General features: G+C 48.8%; 1 protein-coding gene across 1 annotated transcript in view; it reads right to left on the bottom strand.

The window, feature by feature from the left end:
* Positions 1-26,476, bottom strand: part of ARMH3 (armadillo like helical domain containing 3) — a 318,191-nt gene that overhangs the window by 65,477 nt on the left and 226,238 nt on the right. The window contains exon 24 of the mRNA XM_082267886.1: positions 3,807-3,885. Within this exon, the coding sequence (XP_082124012.1) occupies positions 3,807-3,885 (79 nt within the window). The remainder of the gene's footprint in view (positions 1-3,806; positions 3,886-26,476) is intronic.

The following is a 26,476-nucleotide window of genomic DNA, read 5'->3' as shown; positions in this document are numbered from 1 at the left end:
GACCCAGGGAGCAGAGGCGAGACCAAAGGGTAACGCCAAAAACTGATAATGGTCCTCTCCCACTGCAAATCGCAGAAAACGCTGGTGTCCCGCGTAAATGGGAATGTGAAGGTAGGCATCTTTGATGTCTATGGAGGCCAAAAAGTCCCCCTGATGCAGGGAGGCCACCACCGTGCGAATGGACTCCATCTTGAACTTTTGCACCCGGACAAAAAAATTTAGCGCCTTTAAGTCCAGGAACGGACGCACCTTGCCCTCCTTTCTGGGCACTGTGAACAGATTTGAGTAAAAGCCCCGAAAACGTTCCCCACACAGAACCGGAACTATTACACTCTGTTGTACCAAGTCCTGTACTGCCCCCAACACAGCCCTTAGGCGATCCGGGTACAGTCTCACATTGGAAGGGAAGAACCTTATCAGTGGAACTGATCGAAACTCGATCTTGTACCCCGACCGTATGACCTTGTGAACCCATTTGTCTTGAATTCTGGAGAGCCACGGATCCAGGAACCGGCAAAGACGTCCCCCCACCCCTGACATGGGTGGGGGCGCACCTTCAGGCCGAGGCAGACTTGTCCTCAGGTCTGGAGGAACCCAATTTCGGCTTACCAGACCAGGGTCACTTGGAACCCCCCGAGGGGGCCTTGTTGACCACTCCAGAGGAACGAAAAAACTTCTTGTGGGCTGGAAAGGAGGGTCACTGTCTGCGACGAGGGTCCTTACCCTTGGCAGCCTGTGGGAGAAAGGTGCTCTTGCCCCCAGTGAGACCTTTGATAATATCATCCAAGGTAGCACCAAACAGGCGATCCCCTGAGATCAGTCAAGGCTTTTTTAGAAGCCTGATCCGCCGACCAGCACTTTAGCCAGAGCATGCGCCGGAGGACCACCCCCGAAAATGACAAACGCCCCAGCATTGGAGCAGTATCCAGTGCGGCGTTGCAAACAAATTGCAGCCCCTGTACCATCTGGTCCAGCAACTCCAACACAGCAGGGGGGAGGTTTCTCCCCTCCAGGTCACGGCGTAGTAACTTGGTCCATTCCGTCAAAGTTTGCGAAAACAGGGCAATGGTAAACACCGGCCTGAAGGCAGACCCCGCCAGGGAGAACATAGTGCGGGACACAGACTCTGCCCTACGATCAACCGAAACCCTAAAGGACGGGGAATCCTTCACCGGGATCACAGTAGCTTTATTCAGCCTGGAGACCAGTGGATCAACCGTAGGCTGCACCGTCCACTTTTTAATGAGGGACTCCTCAAACGGGTAGCGCCTAGCAATCCGCTTAGGCATCCCAGGTAGACGTTTCGGACGGACCCACTCTTTCTTAATGATATCGTCAAAGCATGCAGGAAAAGGAAAAACCTTTGTCACCCTGGAGGGCTTACGAGTGCCAAAGGCAACCTGCGTATCCGTCGCAGCTGCGTCCTCCAGCTTTAGGGTATCCCGGACAGACACAATCAGTGCGTCCACCAGCGCCTTGTCTTGCAAGACAGCGGAGGCAGAAAGGTGATCCTCACTATTAGAGGAGACGGGGCGCGAAACAGCAGCCCCAGAGGGGAGACCTGTGTCAGCAGCGACTGGGTCAGATTCCGAATCTGAGGCATCAGATGAGGCAGAGGTAGGCGGAGATCGTTTTTTAGCACCTCGGCCCTGAAAGGCCACCTCCACCCGGGACACAAATGACTCCAGGACCGCCAAAAGTGCATCAATAGCGAGCTGGGAACCAGAGGGCCCTGTGGCCACCTTGAGGGGATCAGGTGGGGACACATGTTCAGAGGGGTCCATGGTACACCAGAGGAACCCGCTAGCAAAATTTGGCAAAACTGACAAAAAATATATATATTTTTTTTAAAAAATGTCTCCAGCGCTACAGCGCCTCCCAGTGGCCAGGCAGCGTGCCTAGAACCCCCCGCAGAGAGACAGAGACCCCCCAAGGCTCACCACCCACAGGGAGATGCACTAGAAGTCCTAAGATGTATGCTCTACAGCGTGCGTCCTCTCAAAGGGATGGCCTGCAGAACGATATGCCCGGGTCTAGGGAGGGGCTCTACCCCCCTCCACGCCTCCAGGAACTCGGAACTCCCACAGTAGCCCAGCTCTGAGGAAAAAACCGAGCTGGGTGTACCAAGACGGCCACCGCCATGTAAAGCACATGGAGGCTTCATGAAACTGGCGGCCCGCTGAGGCGGTAAAGGAGGCCTCCGGGGGCCCCCCTCCTTACTGACAGACGATCGACCGGCAGGTGGGCCCTGGGGAGCCAGGTAGGAACCCCCCACCACAGCCGTCCGCACCGGCGGGACCCCCCACCCCCTGCCCCCTTAGCGGCCTGCACGCAGATCCAGACGGGGAAAAAGGGAGGGGTAAAAGGGAGGGGGAGGGAGGGGGGCACCATAGGTGGGGGGTGCACAGTGGAGCAGAGGGTAAACCAGAGAAACCGGAGTCCGAACGTGCCAGGGAGGGGCCTGCGTCCACCCCAGAACCCGACATGAAGAAAAGGGGGAACGGTTACTCACCATACCGGAACAGGCGGGCGCCAAACTCCTGACAGAACCCCTCGCCGCCGTAGTGGGGAGGGGATGTCAGCCAATAGGAATGCTGCGACTCCGTCGCAGACCGGTCGTATGCGACCAGGCGAGACGTTTAACCCACAGGCCAGTCCCCGTCCAGCGGGACTATGTCGCGGCCAACCCAGCGCGGAGCTAGGGCCTGCACATGCTCGTAGGCCGGCTGGGGTGACCACTGGATCTCAACATCCAGCCCGTTGCCCAGATCCGGCATAATTGCTTGTAAATCTTACAGGAACAAACCGGAGAAAAAAGCTAGCCAAAAAAAAGCATTATCTAAAAAGCTTGCCAGGACCAGAGATCCCAGCAAGGAACTTAGGTCCTTACTCCTGACTAGGCAGAAAAAACTGGCATCCTATAGCAGGAAGACAGAGGGTATACCCCCCTGGGACTGCCCATAGGTGTAGCCAGAACTTTTTTTCTGCCTAGTGTCCTACTCCTGTAGGGGGCAGCAATACTCTACGGATATCTAGATATGAGTCCTGCGTCTGTCAATGAGCGACAGAGAAAAAGGCTGCTTATAATTTCCTTTCCCTGGTCCAACCCCCCCAATTAAAATGCTAATAAAAAAAAAAACACTTTTCCATCTGCATCACATACCCTATTTTACATCCGGTGATGTCTTCACTGGTACTCACCTACCACCAAGGCATGTTAATATTTCCATAACTCCTCCTAGGAGGTCAGGTCACTGCTTGCATCAGGACTTAGAGCTCTCGGGATGAGTATTGAGGGAGGGTGCTGTGATGTCATCTCTGTACTGCCCCCTGTCAGCCCCTCCCACCAGCCATCATCCGCTTGCATTGTATAGAGAGTCTCAGTGATGATGCCATGTGCTCTGAAATAAGGTGTGTAATAAAGCAGAAACGTCTTCTCTAAAAATGTTATTAGCATGTTGATTAGGAGGGAAAGAAGAAGGAACCGGGGGGGGGGGGGGGGGGAGAATATAAGCAGCTTTAATGCTGACACAGAAACGCACACCGAGTTCTGTGATCGCCGTAGCCAACAAAGGCAAAATCTTTATAAATACGCTCCCGCTGCCTCAACGCGCTTTGATCTTTCTCAGTAACCACAGGGATCGCAGCCAACCACAGCACTTCCACTAAAAGCATTACTAGAAATCATATGAAAATATATGCCTGAAATTCAGCACACAAAAAGAATGGAAAGCAAAAAAATAAATAAATAAAAATGTACATATAATTTTTTTTTATTATAATTTTATATATTTTTTTTGGCTTACCTGATCCTCGGATAATTGCGAGATGTGATTCACGGCGGCGTAGGATTCGATCTTAGGATTAAAGTGGTTTATAATGGCCCTGAAAGAGAAAGAAACAGCGATTTGTATGAATACGCGTGTCAATCTTCTCAGCGTGAGGTCAGAGGGTTACTGCTTTCCCGCACCGCGTCTGATACTTGCGGGAGAGTCGGCGCTAAGTATACGGCTGAATGCCCCCATTCCCAGTTCAAAAAAATAATTGGCTGTATCCAGAGAGAGAGCGGCGAGGGGTGCCGGCGCGGGAGCAACCCAGAAAAAATTAAATGTGTAATCTCGCAGCACGCCGCGTCTAGAGCTGCAAAAAAGGGCAGCGCTGATCTCTGGGAGACCTGAGTGGCCTGGATAAGGATTTTGGTGATTTAAATAAAAAATTATAATAATAAATCACATTTTACTAAGGCTGCATTCACATGTCAGCGTATTAATCGTGAGCAGAATCGCCGCGATTCCGCCCGCGATCCGGAAATCATTGCAAATCGCGGGACGCCTGTGCGTTGCCCGTGATTTGCAATAGCATCCCAAACGCTGTGCGATGTTGCCGCAATTTCCGCCTACAGAATCGCGGTAACATCGCGCAAAAAAGAAATCGCGGGACGCATTACGCCCAAAAGAGTACAAGAGCTTCTTTGGAGCGTAATGCGTCCCGCAATTTTTTTGCGCGATGTTACCGCGATTCGGCAGGCGGAAATTGCGGCAACATCGCACAGCGTTTGGGGTGCTATTGCAAATCACGGGCAACGCACAGGGGTCCCGCGATTTGCAATGATTTCCGGATCGCGGGCGGAATCTCAGCGATTCTGCCCGCGATCAATACGCTGACGTGAATGCAGCCTAAAGCAACCAGCTTTAACCAGCTCTGGAAAATAACCCCCCCCCCCCCCTTAATGACCAGGCTATTTTTTGCAATACAGCATTGAGTTATTTTAACAATTGCGCGGTCTTGCGACGCTGTTCCCAAATAAAACTGATGTCCTTTTTTTCCCCCACAATTAGAGCTTTCTTTTGGTGGCATTTGATCACTTCTGCTTTTTAGTATTTTTTTTTTTTTGCGCATTAAACAAACAAACAAAAAAAAAAAAAAGACAATTTTGGAAAAAAAATTAATTATTTTTTTACTTTCTGCTATAAAACATCCAATAAAAAAAAATTACCCCCCCCCCCCTTAATGACCAGGTTATTTTTTGCGATACTTCACTGAGTTATTTTAACAATTGCGCGGTCTTGTGAAATTGAGTTTGACACCCCTGATGTAAAGGAAAAGAGATTTTGTCTCCAAATACGGAAAGGTTTCTTCACAGTAAGAGCTGTGAAAATGTGGAATAGACTCCCTCCAGAGGTGGTTCTGGCCAGCTCAGTAGATTGCTTTAAAAAAAGTCCTGGATTCTTTCCTAGATGTACATAATATAACTGGATACTAATGTTTATAGGTAAAGTGTAATCAGGCAACCCCTGACCTGTGTGTAGTAATTTGATCAGGAGGAGGATGTGCTCATGTGTGTATAAATTGAGTGTGAAACTGTTCAATAAAGAGAAGGTTCCAAAACTTGTACGAGCGAAGTTGTTGGCTAGCTTTGGTAGGGGGGCGGCTGGGAAAATCTGGTATATATGTTCATGACTGCGAGGAAGCCGTATACTGACAGAAGACCACAAGTACAGTGTGGGTCGTTGGTTCCGTTACAATGGACTTGTGTATTTTTTTTCAACCTGACTATGTAACTATTTAACTATGATGTCACAGTGCCCAGGGCAGCCACCCCTCCTGGTCCCGGCCCTGGTAGTGACTCTGCCTCCTGACCACCTGCACCACCTTCAAGCGGTGTCCCTATATTTGTTAGCCTACACCGGTGTCACAGGAGATCCAGAGTTCCCGTGTTTTTTTTTTCTAAAAAGGAGCCAGAGAAGAGTGACAGATCACTTCATTGATCTCACAAACACACAACAAAACCCGAAATGAATAAGTCATAACATTGTTTTCCTGCCGACAATGAAATCAATTCACAGAACTGACAATGACACAACTAATATCTCCATAACCAGCGAAAGCAATTACGCGTGCCGCGGTGCGTGAAACCGCGTGGAATGAAGACGGGGGCTCTGCCTATACACAACGCAATTCTCCAGCGCAGTCAATTAATCAACTAAATAAAGCAATAAATAAGTGCACAGAGATGCGATTCATTACGGGACATGACTACAATAGCAAATCGGGGGAGACTCATGTGTGTATGGGAGGAGGAAGAACGAGAAATGATGATCAGGGAAACACCAAGCATATGGGAAGTAAATCCAAGTCAAAGAAAGCTGGCATGCCGGTAAAATCCAATACAAGTGTAACTTTATTGTCCCAGACAGGCAAACACAAAGCCCCACCAGGGACCTCCCCCTTTTACGCAATCTCTACAGTTATAGCATAAGCAAAACTTTTTTTTTTAATTTTGGAGGTGGATTAGAACACCTATTATTCTATTTATTTTTTGCTGCCTGTGCCCCCGTTAGGGAGATTCGCCCTCTCCGTTTGTCCGGTTTACCATTCTTTAACCACTTACAGACCGCCCACCGTATATTTACTTCGGTACTTTGAATACTGGAGTTATGGCACCAGATAGCTGCCATAACCCCGGTATTTTTTTAAAACGACGGGCAGTCCACTTAAAAAAAAAGGTGGTCCCAGAGGCGGATTCGCCACGACATCATCTTTATGGGCGTCAGGAGAGGTGCCCCTCCCGCCACTTCCCGATCATTTTCGCTGCTTACCGGAGCCGTCGGTAGCGGAGAATACGACCCGGTCCTTTCCCCTCCTAGGCAGGAAGTCGAGTGAGGGCAAGCTGGCTCCCACTCCACTCTATGGCCTTGGAGGACCAGAGCGACGTCATACGTCACTTCCTCCCAAAGGCCTTAACCACTTAAGCCCCGGAGGATTTGGCTGCTCAAAGACCAGGCCCTATTTTGCGATTCGGCACTGCGTGACTTTAACGGACAATTGCGCGGTCGTGCGACGCTGTACCAAAATGAAATTGACGTCCTTTTTTTCCCACAAACAGAGCTTTCTTTTGGTGGTATTTTATCATCTGTGCAATTTTTATTTTTTGCGCTATAAACAAAAAAACGCAACAATTTTGAAAAAATAACAATATTTTTCAAATTTTTTTATATGAAATTCTCAAAAAAAATAAAAAAGTAAAAATCAAATTTTTTTTAACATTTTAGGCCAATTTGTTTTCTGCTACATATTTTTGGTAAAAAAAAAAAAAAATTGCAATAAGTGTATTTTGATTGGTTTGCGCAAAAGTTATTGCGTTTACTAACTACAGGAAAGATTTATGTAATTTTTATTTATTTTTTTTTAACTAGTAACAGCGGCGATCTTCGATTTTTTTTTGCGGGACTGTGACATTGCGGCAGACAGATCGGACCCCTAACTGACATCTTTGACACTTTTGGGAGTACCAGTGACATTACTACAGTAATCAGTGCTATAAATATGCACTGTTACTGTCAAAATTACACTGACAGGGAAGGGGTTAACTTTATTGGTGATCAAGGGGTTAAGTGTGTCCCTAGGGGCGTGATTCTAACTGTCAGGGGGCGTGGGTTGTTAGATCATCACAGAGACATACGATCCTACCAAGCAGGATCGCATAGCCTCTGTGATGATCTAAGGGAGAATGACAGACAGTTGTGTTTACATCAGCCATCTGTCTTTCTCCCTCTCCTGAGGGAGATCGCGAGTGGCCGGAGGACATCGGAGCCGCCGGTCGCACGCGCGGGAAAGGCAGTGAACGAGAAGGGGCAGAAGCGCGCCACCGGCTGCGCACGCTCGCCCCCTACAGGCTCGTGGGCGAGTGACGTACCGGTTTATCACTTTGCCTGTAGGGGGCTGACTGCCGCAGTATATAGTCGTGCGGCAGTCGGCAAGTGGTTAAGGAGCTCATTTCTTTTCAACATGAAAAAAAAAAATTACTTAGAGGGCGGACCCCTCTAGGAAGTCTTGGTGGTTACAAACTACTTCTATTTACAGATGATGGAGGCCACTGTGCTCATTGGGGCCTTCAATGCTGCAGAAATGTTTCTGTACCCTTCCCCCAATCTGTGCCTCCATACAATCCTGTCTCGGAGGTCTACAGATAATTCCTTGGACTTCATGGCTTGGTTTGTGCTCTGACATGCACTGTTAACTGTGGGATCTTATATAGACAGGTGTGTGCCTTTCTAAATAACGTCCAATCACCTGAATTTACCACAGGTGGACTCCAATCAAGTTGCAAAAACATCTCAGTGGAAACAGGATGCACCTGAGCTTGATTTTAAGTGTCATGGCAAAGGCTGTACATGGGATTTTTTTCGTTTTATATTTATAATAAATTTGCAAATATTTCAAACAAACTTCTTTCACGTTGTCATTATGGGGTATTGTTTGTAGAATACTGAGGAAAATTGGGAATTTGACTTACCGTAAAATCCATTTCTCTGATGTTCATTGGCGGACACAGCACCTGATCTTCTTAACCATTGGGTTATACTGCCCCCTCAGGGGTAGGACACTAGGCAGAAAAAAAGTCTGACTACGCCTATGGGCAGTCCCAGGGGGTATACTCACTCTCTGCTATAGGTACTCGGTTTTGTTACAAGTCGTGTCAGAAGAATTACAACTCCACAGAGGGGTGGGTGCTGTGTCTGTCAATGAACATCAGAGAAATGCATTTTACGGTAAGTCAAAAATCCCATTTTCTCTTTTGTTCATTGACAGACACAGCTCCTGATCTTCCTAACCATTGGGACGTCCCAAAGCAAAGTTAACCACTTTACCATCGGAGGATTTTGCTGTCTTACGTCCAGGCCACTTTTTGCGATTTGGCACTGTGCGACTTTAACTGACAATTGCGCAGTCATGCAACGCTGTACCCAAACGAAATTTACGTCCTTTTTTCCCCACAAACAGAGCTTTCCTTTGGTGGTATTTGATCATCTCTGCGCTTTTTTTTTGCAATATTAATAAGAATATGCGAAAAATTTGAAAAAATAATATTTTTCTACTTTGACAGTTAAAAAATATTCAATATATTCAATTTTTGTCATATATTTAGGCCAAAATGTATTTAGCTACATGTCTTTGACAAAAAAATTCTCAATGAGTGTATTTTTAACCGCTTTATGACCGGAAGGTTTTACCCCATTCCTGACCAGGCCATATTTTGCGATTCGGCACTGCATTATTTTAACGGACAATTGCGCAGTCGTGCGATGCTGTACCCAAATTAAATTGATGTTCTTTTTTCCCCCCACAAACAGAGCTTTCTTTTGGCGGTATTTGATCACCTGTGCGATTTTTACTTTTTGCGCTATAAACAAAAAAAGAGCGACAATTTTGAAAAAATAACAATATTTTTCACATTTTTTTTATATGAAATTCCCCCCCAAAAAATGTAAAAATCTAAATTTTTTTAAATTTTTGGCCAATTTGTTTTCTGCTACATATTTTTGGTAAAAAAATCGCAATAAGCGTATTTTGATTGGTTTGCGCAAAAGATATTGCGTTTACAAACTACAGGAAAGATTTCTGTCATTTTTGGTGTTTTTTTTTTTACGAGTAATGGCGGCGATCTGCGAATTTTTTTTGCGGGACTGCAAAATTGCGGCGGACAGATCGGACCCTTGACTGACATTTTTGACACTTTTGGGGGTACCAGTGACATTACTACAGTAATCAGTGCTATACATATGCACTGTTACTGTAATAATGACACTGGCAGGGAAGGGGTTAATTTTTATTGGAGAGGGAGGGGTTAATGTATGCCTGGTGCTTACTGACGTGTGGGGGGGAGGTGACTGAGTGACACAGGGACAGATCGCAGATTGCTGAACCCTGCAATCTGACCCTGCCTGTCACTTAGGAGATCCGCCCGCTTTGTTTGCACAAGCGGGCGGATTTCCACACTCGATCCCCGACTATCGGGGAAGAGCTGCGGTGATCAACGCCTCTCCTCCCCTGGCCCGACTCCCGCTGTAACTAAATACAGTGGGAGCGAGCCGCCGGCGGTGCGCACGCGCCGTCGAGAGAGGGGAATGTCTGGTGACGTAGGTCTACGTCACCAGACGATAATGAGCCACTTTGCCGCAGTACAGTCAATGTGACTGGTCGGCAAGTGGTTAAACATGAGGGGTGGGAACAGCGGAAAATAAACTCCCAAGGCTAACTATAGCCAACCATGGAAAACAGGAGCAACCAAAACAACTGGAGCGCACCTGAAAAAAGCAATACACCCTCAAATAGGAACTGGTCCTCTAAACAGCAGCCTGCAAAAGCCTTGTGGTCATAAGAAGCATCCGCAGATGCCAACACATCCACTTTATAGAACTTTGTGAAAGTGTGCACCGACGACCAGGTGGCCGCCTTGCAAACCTGCGTCACTGACGCCTGATGACAGAAGGCCCAGGAGGCACTGAGTGCCCGAGTAGATTGCCCCTGGACAAGGAAAGGTGGAACCTGACCCTTGATGGAATAGACTTGAACCACCGTCTGTCTGATCCATCTAGAAATTGTCGCAGAGGAAGCGGACAACCCTTTCCGAGGCACATTCATGGGCACAAATAGTAAGTCTGACTTCCTAAAAGTCTCTGTAGCTGCCAGGTACACCCTAATTGCCCAGACCAAATCCAAGGTATGCAAAGCAATTTCCTTCGGATGTTTTGGCCTGAGACACAGGGAAGGCAACACAATGTCCTCATTCAAATGAAAATCAGAGACAACCTGTGCAAGGAACAGACGGACAGAGGCAAAAAAAACACCAGATAAGGTGACTGACAGGATAATGCAGCCAATTCTGACACGCAGAGGTGATAGCCACCAAAAAGACCCCCTTCTGGGACAGCATAAGCAGGGGAATCTCACAAAGATTATCAAAAGGAGGCTTCTGGAATACTGAGAGCACCAAACTGAGGTCCCAAGAGACCGCACTGGAGGGGTCAAGTGCCTAACTCCCTGAAGAAAAGTACGTACCAGGCCTGGGGGCTGTCGGCCAGGAGAAACTCTGCGACTTGGGCCAAGACCCCAGTCGTATGCGACCTCGCGAGGCATTTAATTTGCCGGCCAGCCCCTGTCCGATAGGGCTATGTCGTGGCTGACCTAGCGCAGAGCTGAGGTCTGTGCGCACTCGTTTCCCAGACTGGGGTGACGACTGGGTCTGGATTATCCAGTCTGTCGCCCAGTCTGGCAGTGGACCGTAGATCTCACAGGAAAAAAACAGGAGAACAAAATCCATCTAAAAGAAAAAATTTGCCAGGACCAGAGATCCCAGAGAGCATAGAGAGGGAGTATACCACCGGGACTGCCCATAGGCATAGTCAGACTTTCTTTCTGCCTGCCCAGTGTCCTACTCCTGTAGGGGGCAGTATAACCCAATGGTTAAGAAGATCAGGAGCTGTGTCTGTCATTGAACGAAAGAGAAATAATGAATTTTCAGTTTTGGAATAAGGCTGTAACATAACAGAATGTGGAAAAAGTGAAGCGCTGTGAATATTTTTTCGGATGCAATGTATGTTTACTTATCTAGAATATCTGCTTAAACACTCCTGAAGAAGCGCCGATGCGCGAAACATGTGGAGCTTCAATGAGTCACATCAACTCTCACCAAGCCCGTCTGGACACTGGCAGACGTAAACCCTTGGCGCTGATGTCGTATATTGGGATGGGTATCTGGTGGTTTTATTGGGTGTGACTAGCGTTATATAGTCAGCACATTTACTCTGATTTTTTTAATGCTTCTTTAAGTTTTATACATTTTGTAATAAAAATATAATTTTTAACCACTTGCCGACCGCCGCACGACTATTTACGTCGGCGGTCAGCCCCTCACAGGCAAAGCAACGTAGGGCTACGTCGCTAGCCTGTGAGGGTCTAGGGAGCCGGAGGCGCGCTCCTGCGTGGTCACGGACCCCCCCCCGCGCGTGTGCCTCGGCGGACCCGATGTCCACCGGTCACTCGCGATCGTCCGTTAGAGCGGGAGAAAGGCAGGCGGCTAATGTAAACAAGCCGCCTGTCATTCTCCCCTGTGTAGGAATGGTGATCATACAGTTCTACTATGTAGGACCGTTGATCACTGTTCCTACACCTCAAGCCACATCCAATCACAGTTAGAAGTACGCCCCTAGGGACACACTTAACCCCTCCCTCTCAAAAAAAGTTAACCCCTTCCCTGCCAGTGTAATTTTACAGTAACAGTGCATATGTATAGCACTGATTACTGCAGTAATGTCACTGGTAACCCCAAAAGTGTCAAATATGTCAGTCAAGGGTCCGATCTGTCCGCCGCAATGTTGCAGTCCCGCAAAAAAAAAAAAAAAAATCGCAGATCGCCGCCATTACGCGTTAAAAAAAAAAAAAACAACAAAAATGACAAAAATCTTTCCCTTTGTTAGTAAACGCAATAACTTTTGCGCAAACCAATCAAAAACAGAATTTTTGTAAAATCTTACCTGTAAAATTCCTTTCTCCGAGTCCTCCGACAGTCGCCGCCACTTCATATTCGTCACTATGGGGTTAATGACCTTTGCTCCGTAGGAGTAGCTAGGCAACAGAATATGTCAATATTAAAGCTTTTAACATATCCCACCCCCAGGGGGTGGTCCCCTCAGTCAATAACCTCCTACTTCCTGTATCCATACCTCAGTTTCAGTGGAATAGCAGTAGAGTATACAACCAAACCCCAAAAGAGGGGCGGGGGCAGCGACTGTCGGAGGACTCAGAGAAAGGAATTTTACAGGTAAGATTTTACAAAAATTCCGTTTTCTCTTACGTCCTCCGACAGTCGCCGCCACTTCATATTCGTCACTATGGGGACGTCCCAAAGCAGTGCAAACATGAGGGGTGGGAAACGCAGCCGCGCCTAAGGGAAGGAAACCAGCTGGGTAGCATGAAAAAAACTTGCTCAACAGTAGCAACAACCCAGGAAAAAAGCAAATAACCGAGGGATAAAAATATATCCCAAACAGCCAAGGGCCCAAAACAAGGGACCCTAAAGAACTGCCACACTAAGAACCTTGCGGCCAAAGGAAGCATCTGCCGATGCCTGAACATCCACCTTGTAGAACTTTGAGAAGGTGTGAACGGACGACCAAGTTGCCGCCTTACACACCTGGGCCACAGAAGCCCGATGGTGACAGGCCCAAGACGTACTCAGAGATCTGGTAGAGTGCGCCTTCACAGGCATAGGAGGAACTTTTCTCTTCAAAGCATATGCCTGTTCAATGGTCTGTCTGATCCATTTGGCGATGGTAGAAGCCGACGCCGCCATGCCCTTCCGAGGACCCTCTGGAAGAACAAATAAGGAATCTGACTTGCGAAAAGATTCAGTCGATTTCAGGTAAACCGAACAACATCCAGGGAGTGTAAATCCACCTCCTTCGGATGTTTGGGCTTCGCGCAGAGTGAAGGCAGGACAATGTCCTCATTGAGGTGAAATTCCGAAATCCTTTTCGGAAGAAAAGAAGGGTTAGGTCGCAAGACCACCTTATCCAAGTGAACGACCAGATACGGAGACCTGCAGGACAAAGCTGCCAGCTCCGACACCCTGCAAGCCGAAGTGATCGCCACCAAAAAGGCGACCTTTTTGGACAACATAGCCAACGAGATCCTCCTGATCTGTTCAAAAGGAGCATGTTGTAACACGGACAGAACAAGATTCAAGTCCCAAGGAGGCAGAGGTTCCCTCCTAGGAGGGACCAGATGTCTCACCCCTTGAACAAAAGTGCTAACCAAGGAGTTAGACGCCACAGGACGTTGAAAAAGAACAGCCAAGGCAGATACCTGACCCTTGATCGTAGCCAGCGCCAAACGCTGGTCAACACCCGTTTGAAGGAAGGACAACACCCTAGACACCGAGTACGTGCGAGGTGAACACCCCCTGGACTCACACCAGGCAAAATAGGCCTTCCAAGTAGGGTAATAGACCTTCCCCGAGGAAGACTTCCTCGCGTTGATCAAGGTGTGAATGACCTCAGGGGAGAGGCCCCTATCCTTCAGGACCTCGGTTTCAACAGCCAGGCCGTCAAAGCCAGCGACTGTAAAGCAGGATGGAATATCGGTCCTTGAGACAGGAGATCCTCTCGAAGAGGCAGACGCCACGGCGCGTCGATCGCCAGATTTACGAGGTCCGCGTACCAGGACCGGCGAGGCCAGTCTGGTGCCACAAGAATCACCGTGTGCGGTTCCGAGTTTAACCTGCGAAGGACCCTGGACAGCAGTTGAATCGGTGGAAATGCGTACATCAGTCGGTACTGATGCCACGGAGCTACCAACGCGTCTGCCCGAGGATCGCGCGTCCTTGCCACGAACCTTCCCACCTTGTTGTTCAGACGAGACGCGAACAGGTTCACCTCCGGAAGACCCCACTTCGCGCACAACATCTGGAAGACATCCGGGTGAAGGGACCATTCCCCCTGGTCCAGGGTCTGGCGACTCAGATAATCCGCCTGCCAGTTCTCCACCCCCGGAATGTGAACCGCTGTTATTGCCGGGACGTGCGTCTCGGCCCAAGACAGAATGTCGGCCACCTCCCGAGCCGCTCGGGCACTCCTGGTGCCCCCTTGGTGGTTGATGTAGGTCACCGCTGTGGCATTGTCCGTCTGCACCCGAACCGGACGGCCCCGCAGCCTGTCCGTCCAACGTCGAAGGCAGAGATTTATCGCTCGCAATTCCAGAATGTTGATCGGGAGGGAGGATTCCTCCTCCGACCAAGTTCCCTGGGCGGACAGAACCCCCAGAACACCACCCCAGCCCGACAGGCTGGCATCCGTGGTGATCACCGTCCATGAGAGAGGACGAAAAGACTTGCCCCCCGACACCGTCGGGGACTGGAGCCACCACAGAAGATCCCTTCTGGTGCGATGACTCAATGAAACCTGGATTTCCAGAGATTGCGGTCGCCCGTCCCACCTGGACAGGATCTCCGCTTGGAGACCCCGCGTGTGAAACTGGGCGAAGGGAATCGCCTCGAAGGCCGAGACCATCAATCCCAGGCTCCGCATGCACGTCCGGAGGGACGAGCATGGAACGTCCCGGAGGGACCTGACTTCCTCCTGAAGAGTCCTGAGTTTGTCGTCCGGTAGGAAGACCTTCGCCTGGACCGAGTCCAGGACCATTCCCAGGTAGGGAAGACGAACCGACGGACACAACGTCGATTTTGGAAAATTTATCGTCCAACCAAACTCCTGAAGAGTCTGCGTCGTGACGGACAGGTCCTTCACCAGACCCTGGCTGGTCGCAGACCGAACCAGAATGTCGTCCAGATACCCCAGGACAGAGATGCCCTGGGCTCATAAAAAAGCCAGAACCGGTGCAAGCACCTTGGTGAATACCCGTGGAGCCGAAGCGAGACCAAAAGGTAACGCCACAAATTGGTAGTGATCCTCCGCAATGGCGAATCGAAGGTACCTCTGGTGACCCTCGAAAATCGGGATGTGAAGGTACGCATCCTTCAAGTCGATGAAGGCCATGAACTCCCCCGGAACCAGGGCAGCCACCACCGACCGCAGGGATTCCATGCGGAACTTGCGAACCCGCACAAAGCGGTTCAGAGCTTTCAAGTCCAGAATTGGACGTACCTTGCCCTCCTTCCCGGGCACGGTGAACAGATTGGAAAAGAACCCCCGAAATCTGTCCCGATAAGGCACCGGAACCACCACTCCCTGAGCCCGCAGGTCCCGCACCGCCAGGTGCAGATCCCGAAAACGCTCCGGAGACAGTTGGAGGAGATTTGAGGGCTCTCCGGCCGAGAGAGAAACTCGATCTTGTAGCCAGACCGAACGATTTCCTGAACCCACCTGTCCCGAACACGGGCCAGCCAAGGTTGAAGAAAACCGAGCAAGCGTCCCCCCACCCCAGAAATGGGTGAGGGCGCCCCTTCAGGCCGCATTGTTATGGGCAGCGGATTCGGACTGGCCGGACTTCTGCTTACCTGTCCACGGCTTCTTTTGGGAGCCTTGACCTTTGAATGGCTTGCCCTTATAGTGCGACCGAAAGGCACGAAAGGACCCCTGAGAGGGCCGAAAAAATGGATTTTTGTAAGAACTTACCGTAAAATCCTTTTCTCTTAAGCTCATTGACAGACGTAGTCTTCTTGATTCTCAAGAGCTGGGTTATGTTGTCTCCGCAGGAGTAGGACTAGGCAGAATGACAAAACGTTCTGGCTCCACCCTAGGGGCAGTCCCTGAGGGTATATCCTCCCTCTCTCTGCTACAGGGAATCAGTTCTGTTTAAAGCAGTACAGAGAATTTAACCCAACCCAACTCAATGATAGAGGGGCGGGTACTACGTCTGTCAATGAGCTTAAGAGAAAAGGATTTTACGGTAAGTTCTTACAAAAATCCATTTTTCTCTATCGCTCATTGACAGACGTAGTCTTCTTGATTCTCAAGAGCTGGGACATCCAGAAGCAGTGCCACAAATGAGGGGTGGGATTGACAAAATCAAATCCAATCTAGAAGGCCCAACCGGTGCCAAACTAGAAGTTTTAAAGGCTCATTATAAACAAAGAATGAGGCTAAAGAAAAAATTTTCCAACGGAAAAAAACCCTCGAGGTAGACCACTGGTCTCCTCAAATTGCGGCCTGCAAAACCTTGCGGCCAAATGAGGCATCAGACGATGCCATTACATCAACTTTATAATGTTTAGAGAAGGTATGCACCGACGACCAGGTAGCCGCCTTGCACACCTGGACCACTGACGCCTGATGGCGAAAGGCCCATGACGCACTAAGTGCCCGAGTGGAGTGCGCCTTAACAGGGAACGGGGGCTCCCGACCCTTGATAGAATAAGCCTGCACTACCGTCTGTCTGATCCATCTGGAAATGGTCGCGGCAGATGCAGGCAACCCCTTTTTGGGTCCATCTGGGATCACAAAAAGTGAATCCGTCTTGCGAAACGAGTCTGTCGTTTTCAAGTATACCCTGATTGCCCGGACCACATCCAAGGAGTGTAAAGCAAACTCCCGAGGATGACTGGGCTTAGGACACAGGGAAGGTAATACAATTTCTTCATTCAGATGAAATTCTGAAACCACTTTTGGTAGGAAGGATGGATTCGGACGAAGAACCACCTTATCTCTATGAACCACCAGATATGGTGAACGACAAGATAATGCGGCCAGTTCTGACACCCTGCGTGCAGAAGTAATAGCCACCAAGAAGGCCACCTTCTGGGACAACGTGGGTAGAGGAATCTCCCTAATATCTTCAAAGGGAGGTTTCTGAAGAACCGACAACACTAAATTAAGATCCCAGGGGGGTAACGGCGCGTGCACTGGCGGAGCCAGATGTCGCACCCCCTGGATGAAATTCCGCACCAAGGAATGAGTAGCCAAAGGCTTCTGAAAGAAGATAGCTAATGCTGAGACCTGACCCTTGATAGTACTCAAGGCCAGTTTCTGCTCAACCCCTTGTTGCAGAAAAGCCAATATTCGACTAATCGAATAAGACCGAGGACGGAACCCCAAAGGTTCACACCATGCAATGTAGGACTTCCAAGTGCGATGATAAATCTTTCTGGAAGTCGCTTTCCTTGCTTCAACTAGAGTAGGAATAACTGAAGCTGACAAACCTTTGTCCTTCAGCACCTGGGTCTCAATAGCCAGGCCGTTAAAGCCAGCGATCGTAAAGCAGGATGGAAGATCGGTCCCTGAGACAGTAGATCCTCCCTGAGAGGAAGTCTCCATGGAACGTCCGCCACCAGTCTGACCATGTCGGCGTACCAAGCTCGACGAGGCCAGTCCGGAGCTACCAGGATTACTGGGATTCCTTCCTCCTCTACCCTGCGAAGAAGTCTTGGCAGTAACGCGAGAGGAGGGAAGGCATATATTAGCTGGTATTGCCCCCATGGGGCGATCAGTGCGTCTGCGGTTTCTGCTAGAGGATCGCGGGAGCGAGCCACGAATCTCTGAACTTTCCTGTTGAATCGTGATGCCAACAGATCCACATCCGGGGTGCCCCACCGTAGGCACAACTGGTGGAAAACGTCTGGATGGAGGGACCATTCCCCCTGATCCAGGGTCTGACGGCTGAGATAATCTGCCTGCCAATTCTCCACCCCCGGAATGAACACCGCAGAGATTGCTGGAACAAATCGTTCCGCCCAGCGAAGAATGCAAGCCACTTCTTTGGCCGCTCGGACACTCTTGGTGCCCCCCTGATGATTGACATAAGCCACGGCCGTGGCATTGTCCGACTGGATCCGAACCGGGCTGCCCTGGAGCTGCTCGGTCCAGTGAATCAGACAAAGTCTGATCGCTCTCAGTTCCAATACATTTATCGGTAATCTGGATTCTTCCGGGGACCAAAGTCCCTGGACAGATAACTGACCAAGAATTCCTCCCCATCCGGATAGACTGGCATCCGTGGTCACTATCGTCCAATATATTGGCAGAAATGACTTTCCCTGGCTGAGCATTGGAGACCGAAGCCACCAAACCAGAGACTCTCTGGTCTGTTTGCTCAATCGTATCTGATTGTCCAGGGATTCCGGATTCCGATTCCATCTGAGAAGAATCTCTTGCTGAAGAATTCGGGTATGAGACTGGGCAAATGGGACTGCTTCGAATGAAGCCACCATCAACCCCAGAACCCTCATGCACGTCCGAAGGGAAGACCAGCTGTTGGACAGTAACAACTGGACTGCTGATTGAATCTTTCGAAGTTTCCCTACCGGAAGGAAAACTCTCGTCCTGACTGTGTCTAGAATTAGACCCAGATATTCGAGCCTCTGGGTGGGAACCAGAACTGACTTTTGCTGGTTCACCAGCCACCCAAATTCCTGTAAAGAAATCATAGTAATTTCTATGTTTTGTAGCAGGGTCTGAGGAGACTCTGCATGAAGCAGAAGATCGTCTAGGTAACCTAGAATCGATATACCTCTTTGGCGCAGAAGTGCCAACATTGGGGCCAACACCTTTGTGAAGACCCGCGGAGCCGTGGCGAGACCGAAAGGTAACGCCACAAACTGATAGTGGTTCTCCTCTACGGAAAAGCGTAGAAAACGCTGATGTCCTGCGTAAATGGGAATGTGAAGATAGGCGTCCTTGATGTCTATGGACGCTAGGACATCCCCTGGATGCAGGAAGGCTGCTACCGTGCGAATGGACTCCATTCTGAATCTTCTTATGTTGACGAAAGAATTGAGTGCTCTTAAGTCCAGAATTGGACGCACTTTGCCCTCTTTCCTGGGTATTGTAAACAGGTTTGAATAAAACCCTAGAAACCGTTCTGTCCAAGGAACGTGGACTACCACTCCTTGTTGTAGTAAATCTGTGACTGCTCTCCGCAGATCTTCTAAACGATCTGCGGATAGACGGATATTGGAAGGGAAGAATCGCGCCGGTGGGAGAGATCGAAACTCGATCTTGTACCCTGACTTTATGACTTCGCAAACCCATTTGTCCGGGATTCTGGAAAGCCATGGATCCGGGAACCGGCGAAGACGTCCCCCCACCCCAGTTATGGGTGGGGGCGCACCTTCAGGCTTTGGATGGTTTATCTTCAGGTCTGGAGGGGGCGGGCTTTTGCTTGCCCGACCAACGACCCCTGACGCCTCCTGCAGGAGCTTTGGAGGACTTAGTTTTTTCACCCGCTGGACGAAAAAACCTCTTGTGAGCAGAAAAAGAAGGCCCTCGTCTTTGACGAGTTCCTCTACCTTTAAAATTTTGCGGTAAAAAGGTGCTTTTTCCACCGGTGAGATCCTTAATGATCTCATCTAAGTTGGCTCCAAATAGACGCTCCCCTGAAAAGGGGATATTAGCCAATGCTTTTTTGGAACCTTGGTCGGCTAACCAACCTTTTAGCCACAGTGTACGCCTGAGAACCACTGCTGAGACTGATGCTCGCGCCATTAATGGAGTGGCGTCTAACGCCGCATCACATACAAACTGTAACCCCTGTATCATTTGTTCCAACAAATCTGATACCGCCTGAGGGACTTCTTCTAAGTCCCGGCGTAACCACTTGGTCCATTCAGTTACAGCCTGCGAAACCAGACCAATAGCAATTATTGGCCTGAAAGCTGATCCAATCAAGGAAAACATGGTGCGAGACATAGCTTCTATCTTGCGATCCACTGGATCTTTAAAAGACGGAGCGTCTTCTAAAGGAATAACCGTGGCTTTATTCAATCTAGCAATAGGTGAATCCACCACAGGTGGTTCTGTCCATTTCTTAATAAGGGTTTCCTCAAACGGATAACGCCTGTCAATGCGTTTAGAAATATTAAAAGTGCGTTTTGGCAGACGCCATTCTTCATCGATTGGATTGCCAAAACATTTGGGCAATGGAAAAACCTTTGCCACTTTGATGCGCTTTTTAGTCCCAAAAGGGATCTCAGTTTCAGCTATTTCTGATGGAATACCCTGTAACCTTAAAGTCTCTTGAACAGATACAATGAGTGCGTTTACCAACGCTTCCTCTCGGGCTATGGCGGATGCCGAAACATCCCCCTCACTGTCTGAAGAGACAGGACCCGAGACACCAATACCAGATGAAGTACCTGCAACTGCAGAAATAGGCTCAGAGTCTGAATCCGAGGTTTCAGATAATAAGGGGTTAGGCGGGGGTCGCTTTCTTGCGCCCTGTCCCTGACAAGCCACTTCCACCCGGGACACAAAAGTTTCCATAATAGCTGACAAAGATTCAATTGTCAATGGGGTGCTGGAGGATCCCGCAGACCCCTCGAGGGGATCCGGAGGAGATACATGAGTGGCAGGGTCCATGTTAATACAGGACACCTTTGCCAGCAAAAACAAAAAAACTTTTTCTTTTTTTTTTTTTTTTTTTTTTGTGTGTCTCCCCCTAGCGCAATAGCGCCCCTCAGAGTACCTGCTTCTCGATCCCAGAGAGAGAGAGAGGGACCCCCAAGGCTCACCAACCGATGCAGTGCAGTCTCCAACAAACTGCAGCCAGCGTCTGTCTTACACAGACTGGAAGGAGCTGTTTGCTTTTTCCCGGGCAGAAGGCGTGGCTCCGCCCCCTGTGTACGACTTCCGGCGTTCCCAGCCCTCCACGAGGAAGCTGGGCTCACAAAACATGGCCGCCCCCATAGAAGAGACATAAGACTCCAAAAACATGGCGGCCGGCGTGACCTGAGGACATACATGTATACGGTCTACGGCAAAATGGCGGCGGACCGCCGATATCGTCTTCCCAGCACATCCACCTGCACTCTGCTAAGAGGTGACATATGGATCTACAGAGATACACTGCACATAAGGTAGGATTATACCTCCTATGTCTGCTGTAATGTTACAGTCTGCTGGGTAGAGTGTTAGCTCTTGAACCAAGTCCACTTCCCACAAACACATGCTGTATTACAAGGGGGACTTGTAAGTATCAGATATATACTGACCATATATGGAGGGGCCCATAATATATACTGCCTCATAATGAGGAAAAAAGGGAACGTTTACTCACCATACCGAACCGACAGGCACCCTCTCTTCACAATACCCTCTCCACCGGGGTGGGGGTTTGTGGACGCCTCGACTCTCTAGTACCTGGCGTCCAAGCGAGACTTTTAATTCGCAAAGTCAGTCCCTTTACTGGGACTCCGTCGCGGCCGACTCAGCGCACTGGTCTGCACGCGCTTTTAGGCAGAAACCGGGGTGACCACTGGATTTCAACATCCAGCCCGTCGCCCGGCCCCGCATACTTACTTGAATATGTCGCGGCCGACCAAGCGCAATGCCATGGTCTGCGCGCGCTCGTAGGCCGGCTGGGGTGACCACAAGTGTCGCCCAGTCCGGCATCTTTGCTTGAAGATCTCACAGGAAAAAAACACTGGAGAAAACTACCTAAAAAATGTCTTTTTCTTAAAGAAAAAAAGTCTTGCCAGGACCAAAAGATCCCAGCAAGGAGCTTATGTCCTTACTCCTGACTAGACAGAAAAAAACTGATTCCCTGTAGCAGAGAGAGGGAGGATATACCCTCAGGGACTGCCCCTAAGGTAGAGCCAGAACGTTTTGTCTTTCTGCCTAGTCCTACTCCTGCGGAGACAACATAACCCAGCTCTTGAGAATCAAGAAGACTACGTCTGTCAATGAGCGATAGAGAAAGAGGCATGCTTCTTACCTTGAGCGCCCTTAGCCTTGTGGGATTGGGGCAAGAGCGTGCCACCACCAGGACGCGTCTAAGCACCTGCGTCCAATTCGCGACAGCCTGGGCTGCCATAAGTGAAGCAAAAAGAGCTTTTAGCATTGAGCCAGTAATAGAATAAGTATGACGAGCAAGAGACTCCAGTCTCCTGTCCGTGGCATCCCGGAACACCGGGGTATCCTCTGCAGGAACCGCAGTGAACTTATTCAAAACCGCTATCGCGTGATCCACCGGAGGTGGCACACACCAACGCTCATCAGTAGCGGGCGTGAAAGGATAACGCAGCTTGAACCTACTCGGCACCGCAAAAGGCTTGCGTATATTGCGCCATTGTTCCTTAACCGCGCGCTGAAAAACATCAGTGCAGGGAAAAACCTGCGACGTCTTGCGCCTTTTTGGCGTCCCATAAGCGGCCAGGGCAGCAGGAGGACATGGTTCATCCTGTAAGCGCAGTGTCTGTTTGATAGAAACAATCAATTCATCCATGAGTGCAAGCTCTTCAGACGAGCCAGGGGGAGAATTATCAACCCCTTCAAACTCTGCCTCCCCTTCAGACCCCACAAGATCCAGGGAGGAACGGGACCCCGATAAGGAGACCCCAGCCATGGCAGCCCCATCACCCTCACCCTCTGAATCAGAGGAAATTGAAACTCTGGGCCTTTTAGTGGATTGAGCAGCCACAAGCATTTGCACCTGAGCAGCAAGGTTAGCCACAACCGTAGCCAAATCACCCCCTGGGGGGGGACACAGCAGTCCCTTGGCCCCCCACCAAGGCGGCAGGGAATTTGCTTTCCTGAGAATCCATGCCCCCAAGTATGTGGAAGAATAAAGGGTTAACTGTCCCTTTAAAAAGCGCGGCGAGCGCAGCCCACCGCGCACACACACACCAGCACAAGCCGACCCCCACAGGGAAAAGTACAACACAGTCAAGGATACAGGGATAGAGAGGTAAAAACCTGGAGAGACCGCTGCTGCTGCCTCGATCGGTGCGCCCAGGGAAGAGGAAGTGATGTCACGCAGGGCGCTCTATTAAAGCCTATGGAAGGCTACAAAAAAATGGCCGCCTGCAGTGCTAACATGCGGCCATAGCGAGCGCCGCCAAAATGGCAGCGTTTGGCGCCAAAACGCCGCTCCTCCACACACAGTGAAACTGCCAAAAACACATGCAGCAAAGTAAAATAATGGCGGACCGCCGCAAATGTGCATAACACGATACAATCATGCCCCGCAGCACACAGCCTGTCACACAGTAAAAACACAGCACATAATCTGACACAGAACAGTGCAGCATAGCCCCCCTCCTTGCAGCCCACAGAGTGCAGCCAAGCAGACAGGGAGACCAAACAGTGTGAACAGAGGCAGGGTTACACAGTCCCAGACTGACACCCCCCAAACAGACAGGTCCCCACACAGATACACTTACCTCCTAAATGGCGTGGGGAACCCGCACAAGCGATCAAGCCACTGCACATGGGACAGGGAGAGTCGCAGCCAGGACGCAGGAGAACTGCGGAGCGATACCGCAAGGCGTCCAGTGAGGTAGCCACCTCACCATAGCATCCCTGCAGCGAACAGGAGTGGGTCGTTCATTGTGCCAGGAAAAGTACCTGACTGAACGCTCGATGGCAGGCTGGGAAGGCACTGACCCACAGCCTGCGACCAGGGGGGTCAGCCCGAGACCCAGCCCGCACGATCCTCTTCATCAGAAGAACTAACTAAAGTTGACAAAAATAACAGCTAGGTAAAGAGAGAAAAAAACTCAAATAAAATAAAAAAAAGAGAAAAGGCTGAGACAAAATGCCCCAGCATAGAGACATCCAGCTACTCCTGACAAGCTAGACATTGAAACTGAAGTATGGATACAGGAAGTAGGAGGTTATTGACTGAGGGGACCACCCCCTGGGGGTGGGATATGTTAAAAGCTTTAATATTGACATATTCTGTTGCCTAGCTACTCCTACGGAGCAAAGGTCATTAACCCCATAGTGACGAATATGAAGTGGCGGCGACTGTCGGAGGACGTAAGAGAAATATGATTTTTGCGATTTTTTTTACCAAGCATTAAAAAAAAAAAATTGGTCCAAAATGTTAAAAAAATTTTATTTATTTATTTTTTTTTTTTTGGGGAATTTCATATAAAAAAAATTTGAAAAATATTGTTATTTTTGCAAAATTGACGCTGTTTTTTGTTTGATCAAATACCACCTAAAGAAAGCTCTGTTTGTGGGAAAAAGAAGGACGTCAAATTTGTTCGCACGACCACGCAATTGTCCGTTAAAGTCACGCAGTGACGAATCGCAAAATAGGCCCTGGTCAGGAAGGGGGTAAAATCATCCGGGGGTTAAGTGGTTAAAGAATTGGTGTACTTTTGGTGCATATAACGTCCATGATCTCTCAAGTCTTCTTTGTAAACCATTATAGGACGTGGCTCTTTGCTACTGCTCCTTGCATCCACAGCACTACCCTGTGTTAAGAGCAAAGCCACTAAATTTACACAAATCCTAGCAGTGATGGCGAATCTTGGCACCCCAGATGTTTTGGAACTACATTTCACATGATGTTCAACCACACTGCAGTGCATGAGTGTCGTGGGAAATATAGTTCCAAAACATCTGGGGTGCCAAGATTCGCCATCACTGTCCTAGGGGCTGCAGCCATTGGATTGTGTCTGAAACCGCCCGCTGTCAGGTATGTAAAAAAAAAAAAAAAAAATACAGATGGGTGCCCCTCGGCACATACCTACAGTGCCTATTGGGAAATCCGGCCCCGAGTGCGAAGGGGGCTGAGGAGTACGTACGTGACAACAATATGACACAACACGCAAGTGAAAAATGAAAATGGTGTGCAATGGTGTGTGCACGCTGATACAAGACCGAATGATGGCAAATTATCCTCTGTGAGGGCTTTTCATTTAGAAGCCACAACGGCTATAAAAAAATAAAAAAAATTACATTGGAATTGTACCTGGAGTCCTATTTCAATTGCTAATGACTTACGAGTATTAAATTAGATGGAAATGGAAATAACAGACATTATGGGCTGAATTTTCCATTTCAGAAGAGCAAAAAAAAAAAAAATAGATTAACCACTTAAGCCCCGGAAGATTTTACCCCCTTTCTGACCAGGGCCTATTTTGCGATTCGGCACTTTTTTGTAAACAAAGCCGCCTGTCATTCTCCCCTGTGTAGGAATAGTGATCATACGGTTCTACAATGTAGAACCGTTGATCACTGTTCATACACCTCAAGCCACAGCCAATCACAGTTAAAAGCACGCCCCTAGGGACACACACAGCCCCTTCCTCTCAAGAAAAGTTAACCCCTTCACTGCCAGTGTATTTTTACAGTAACAGTGCATATGTATAGAACTGATTACTGTAGTAATGTCACCGGTAACCCCAAAAGTTTCAAAAATGTCAGTCAGGGTTCCGATTTGTCTGCCGCAATGTCGCAGTACCGCAAAAAAAAAAAAAAACGCAGATCGCCGCCATTACGCGTTAAAAAAAAAAAAACAACAAAAATTACAAAAATCTTTCCCTTAGTTAGTAAACGACGCGATAACTTTTGCGCAAACCAATCAAAATACGCTTATTGTGATTTTTTTTACCAAACATATGGTAAAAAAAAAAATTGGCACAAAATGTTAAAAAATTTTGATTTTTACTTTTTTTTTTGTGGGGAATTTCATATAAAAAAATGTGCAAAATATTGTTATTTTTGCAAAATTGACGCTCTTTATTTGTTTATAGCGCAAAAAGTAAAAAAATCGCACAGGTGATCAAATACCACCAAAAGAAAGCTCTGTTTGTGGGAAAAAAGGCCGCCAAATTCGTTTAGGTACAGCGTCGCACGACCGCGCAATTGTCCGTTAAAGTCACGCAGTGCCAAATCGCAAAATAGGCCCTGGTCAGGAAGGGGGTAAAATCTTCCGGGGCTTAAGTGGTTAAGCATCCGTCAGAGTGAGCACATATGAATCACTTGGTCAATGTCCCTGATGATGTAACCTATGATGAAACGCGTTGGGGAGGAGCCTAACCACGCAACGCTGGTGTTGTAGGCCATTGGAGGTCGGCCATGTTTTTGGTTTGAAACAGATCTACACCACTACTCTGTCGTTTTTTAGGCTTATTTTGTTGGAGAAAGTGTGAGTACCATGTGTGTAGGTTTTATATGGATAATAACCCGTTTTTAAAGATATCTGCGCAATGATCGCTTTTCATTTCTCCACATATACACTTTGGAGTCTGTCTTTATGCTGCTAAAGGATCTGGATCCATTGACCAAGTGATTCATATGTGCTCTGACTGCCGCCTAACCTAGTAGTCAAATATATATGGACCTAACTGTATAACATTTGCCCACACAGGTTCCACGATGTCGGATTTATTTGAGTTTTCTGAATGCGATAAGGTGTGCTGCGCAAAAATGCAGACATGCCATTTTTTTTTTTTTTGTTGAGTACCTGTCTGGTGTGAACAGACCACACAGAAAACTTATATGGCTCATAC

This window comes from Pelophylax lessonae, assembly GCF_965119305.1.
Source record: "Pelophylax lessonae genome assembly, chromosome: 9".
Lineage (NCBI taxonomy): Eukaryota > Metazoa > Chordata > Amphibia > Anura > Ranidae > Pelophylax > Pelophylax lessonae.
The sequence above is the reverse complement of the archived record's forward strand: the minus strand, read 5'-3'. Positions and strand labels throughout refer to the sequence as shown.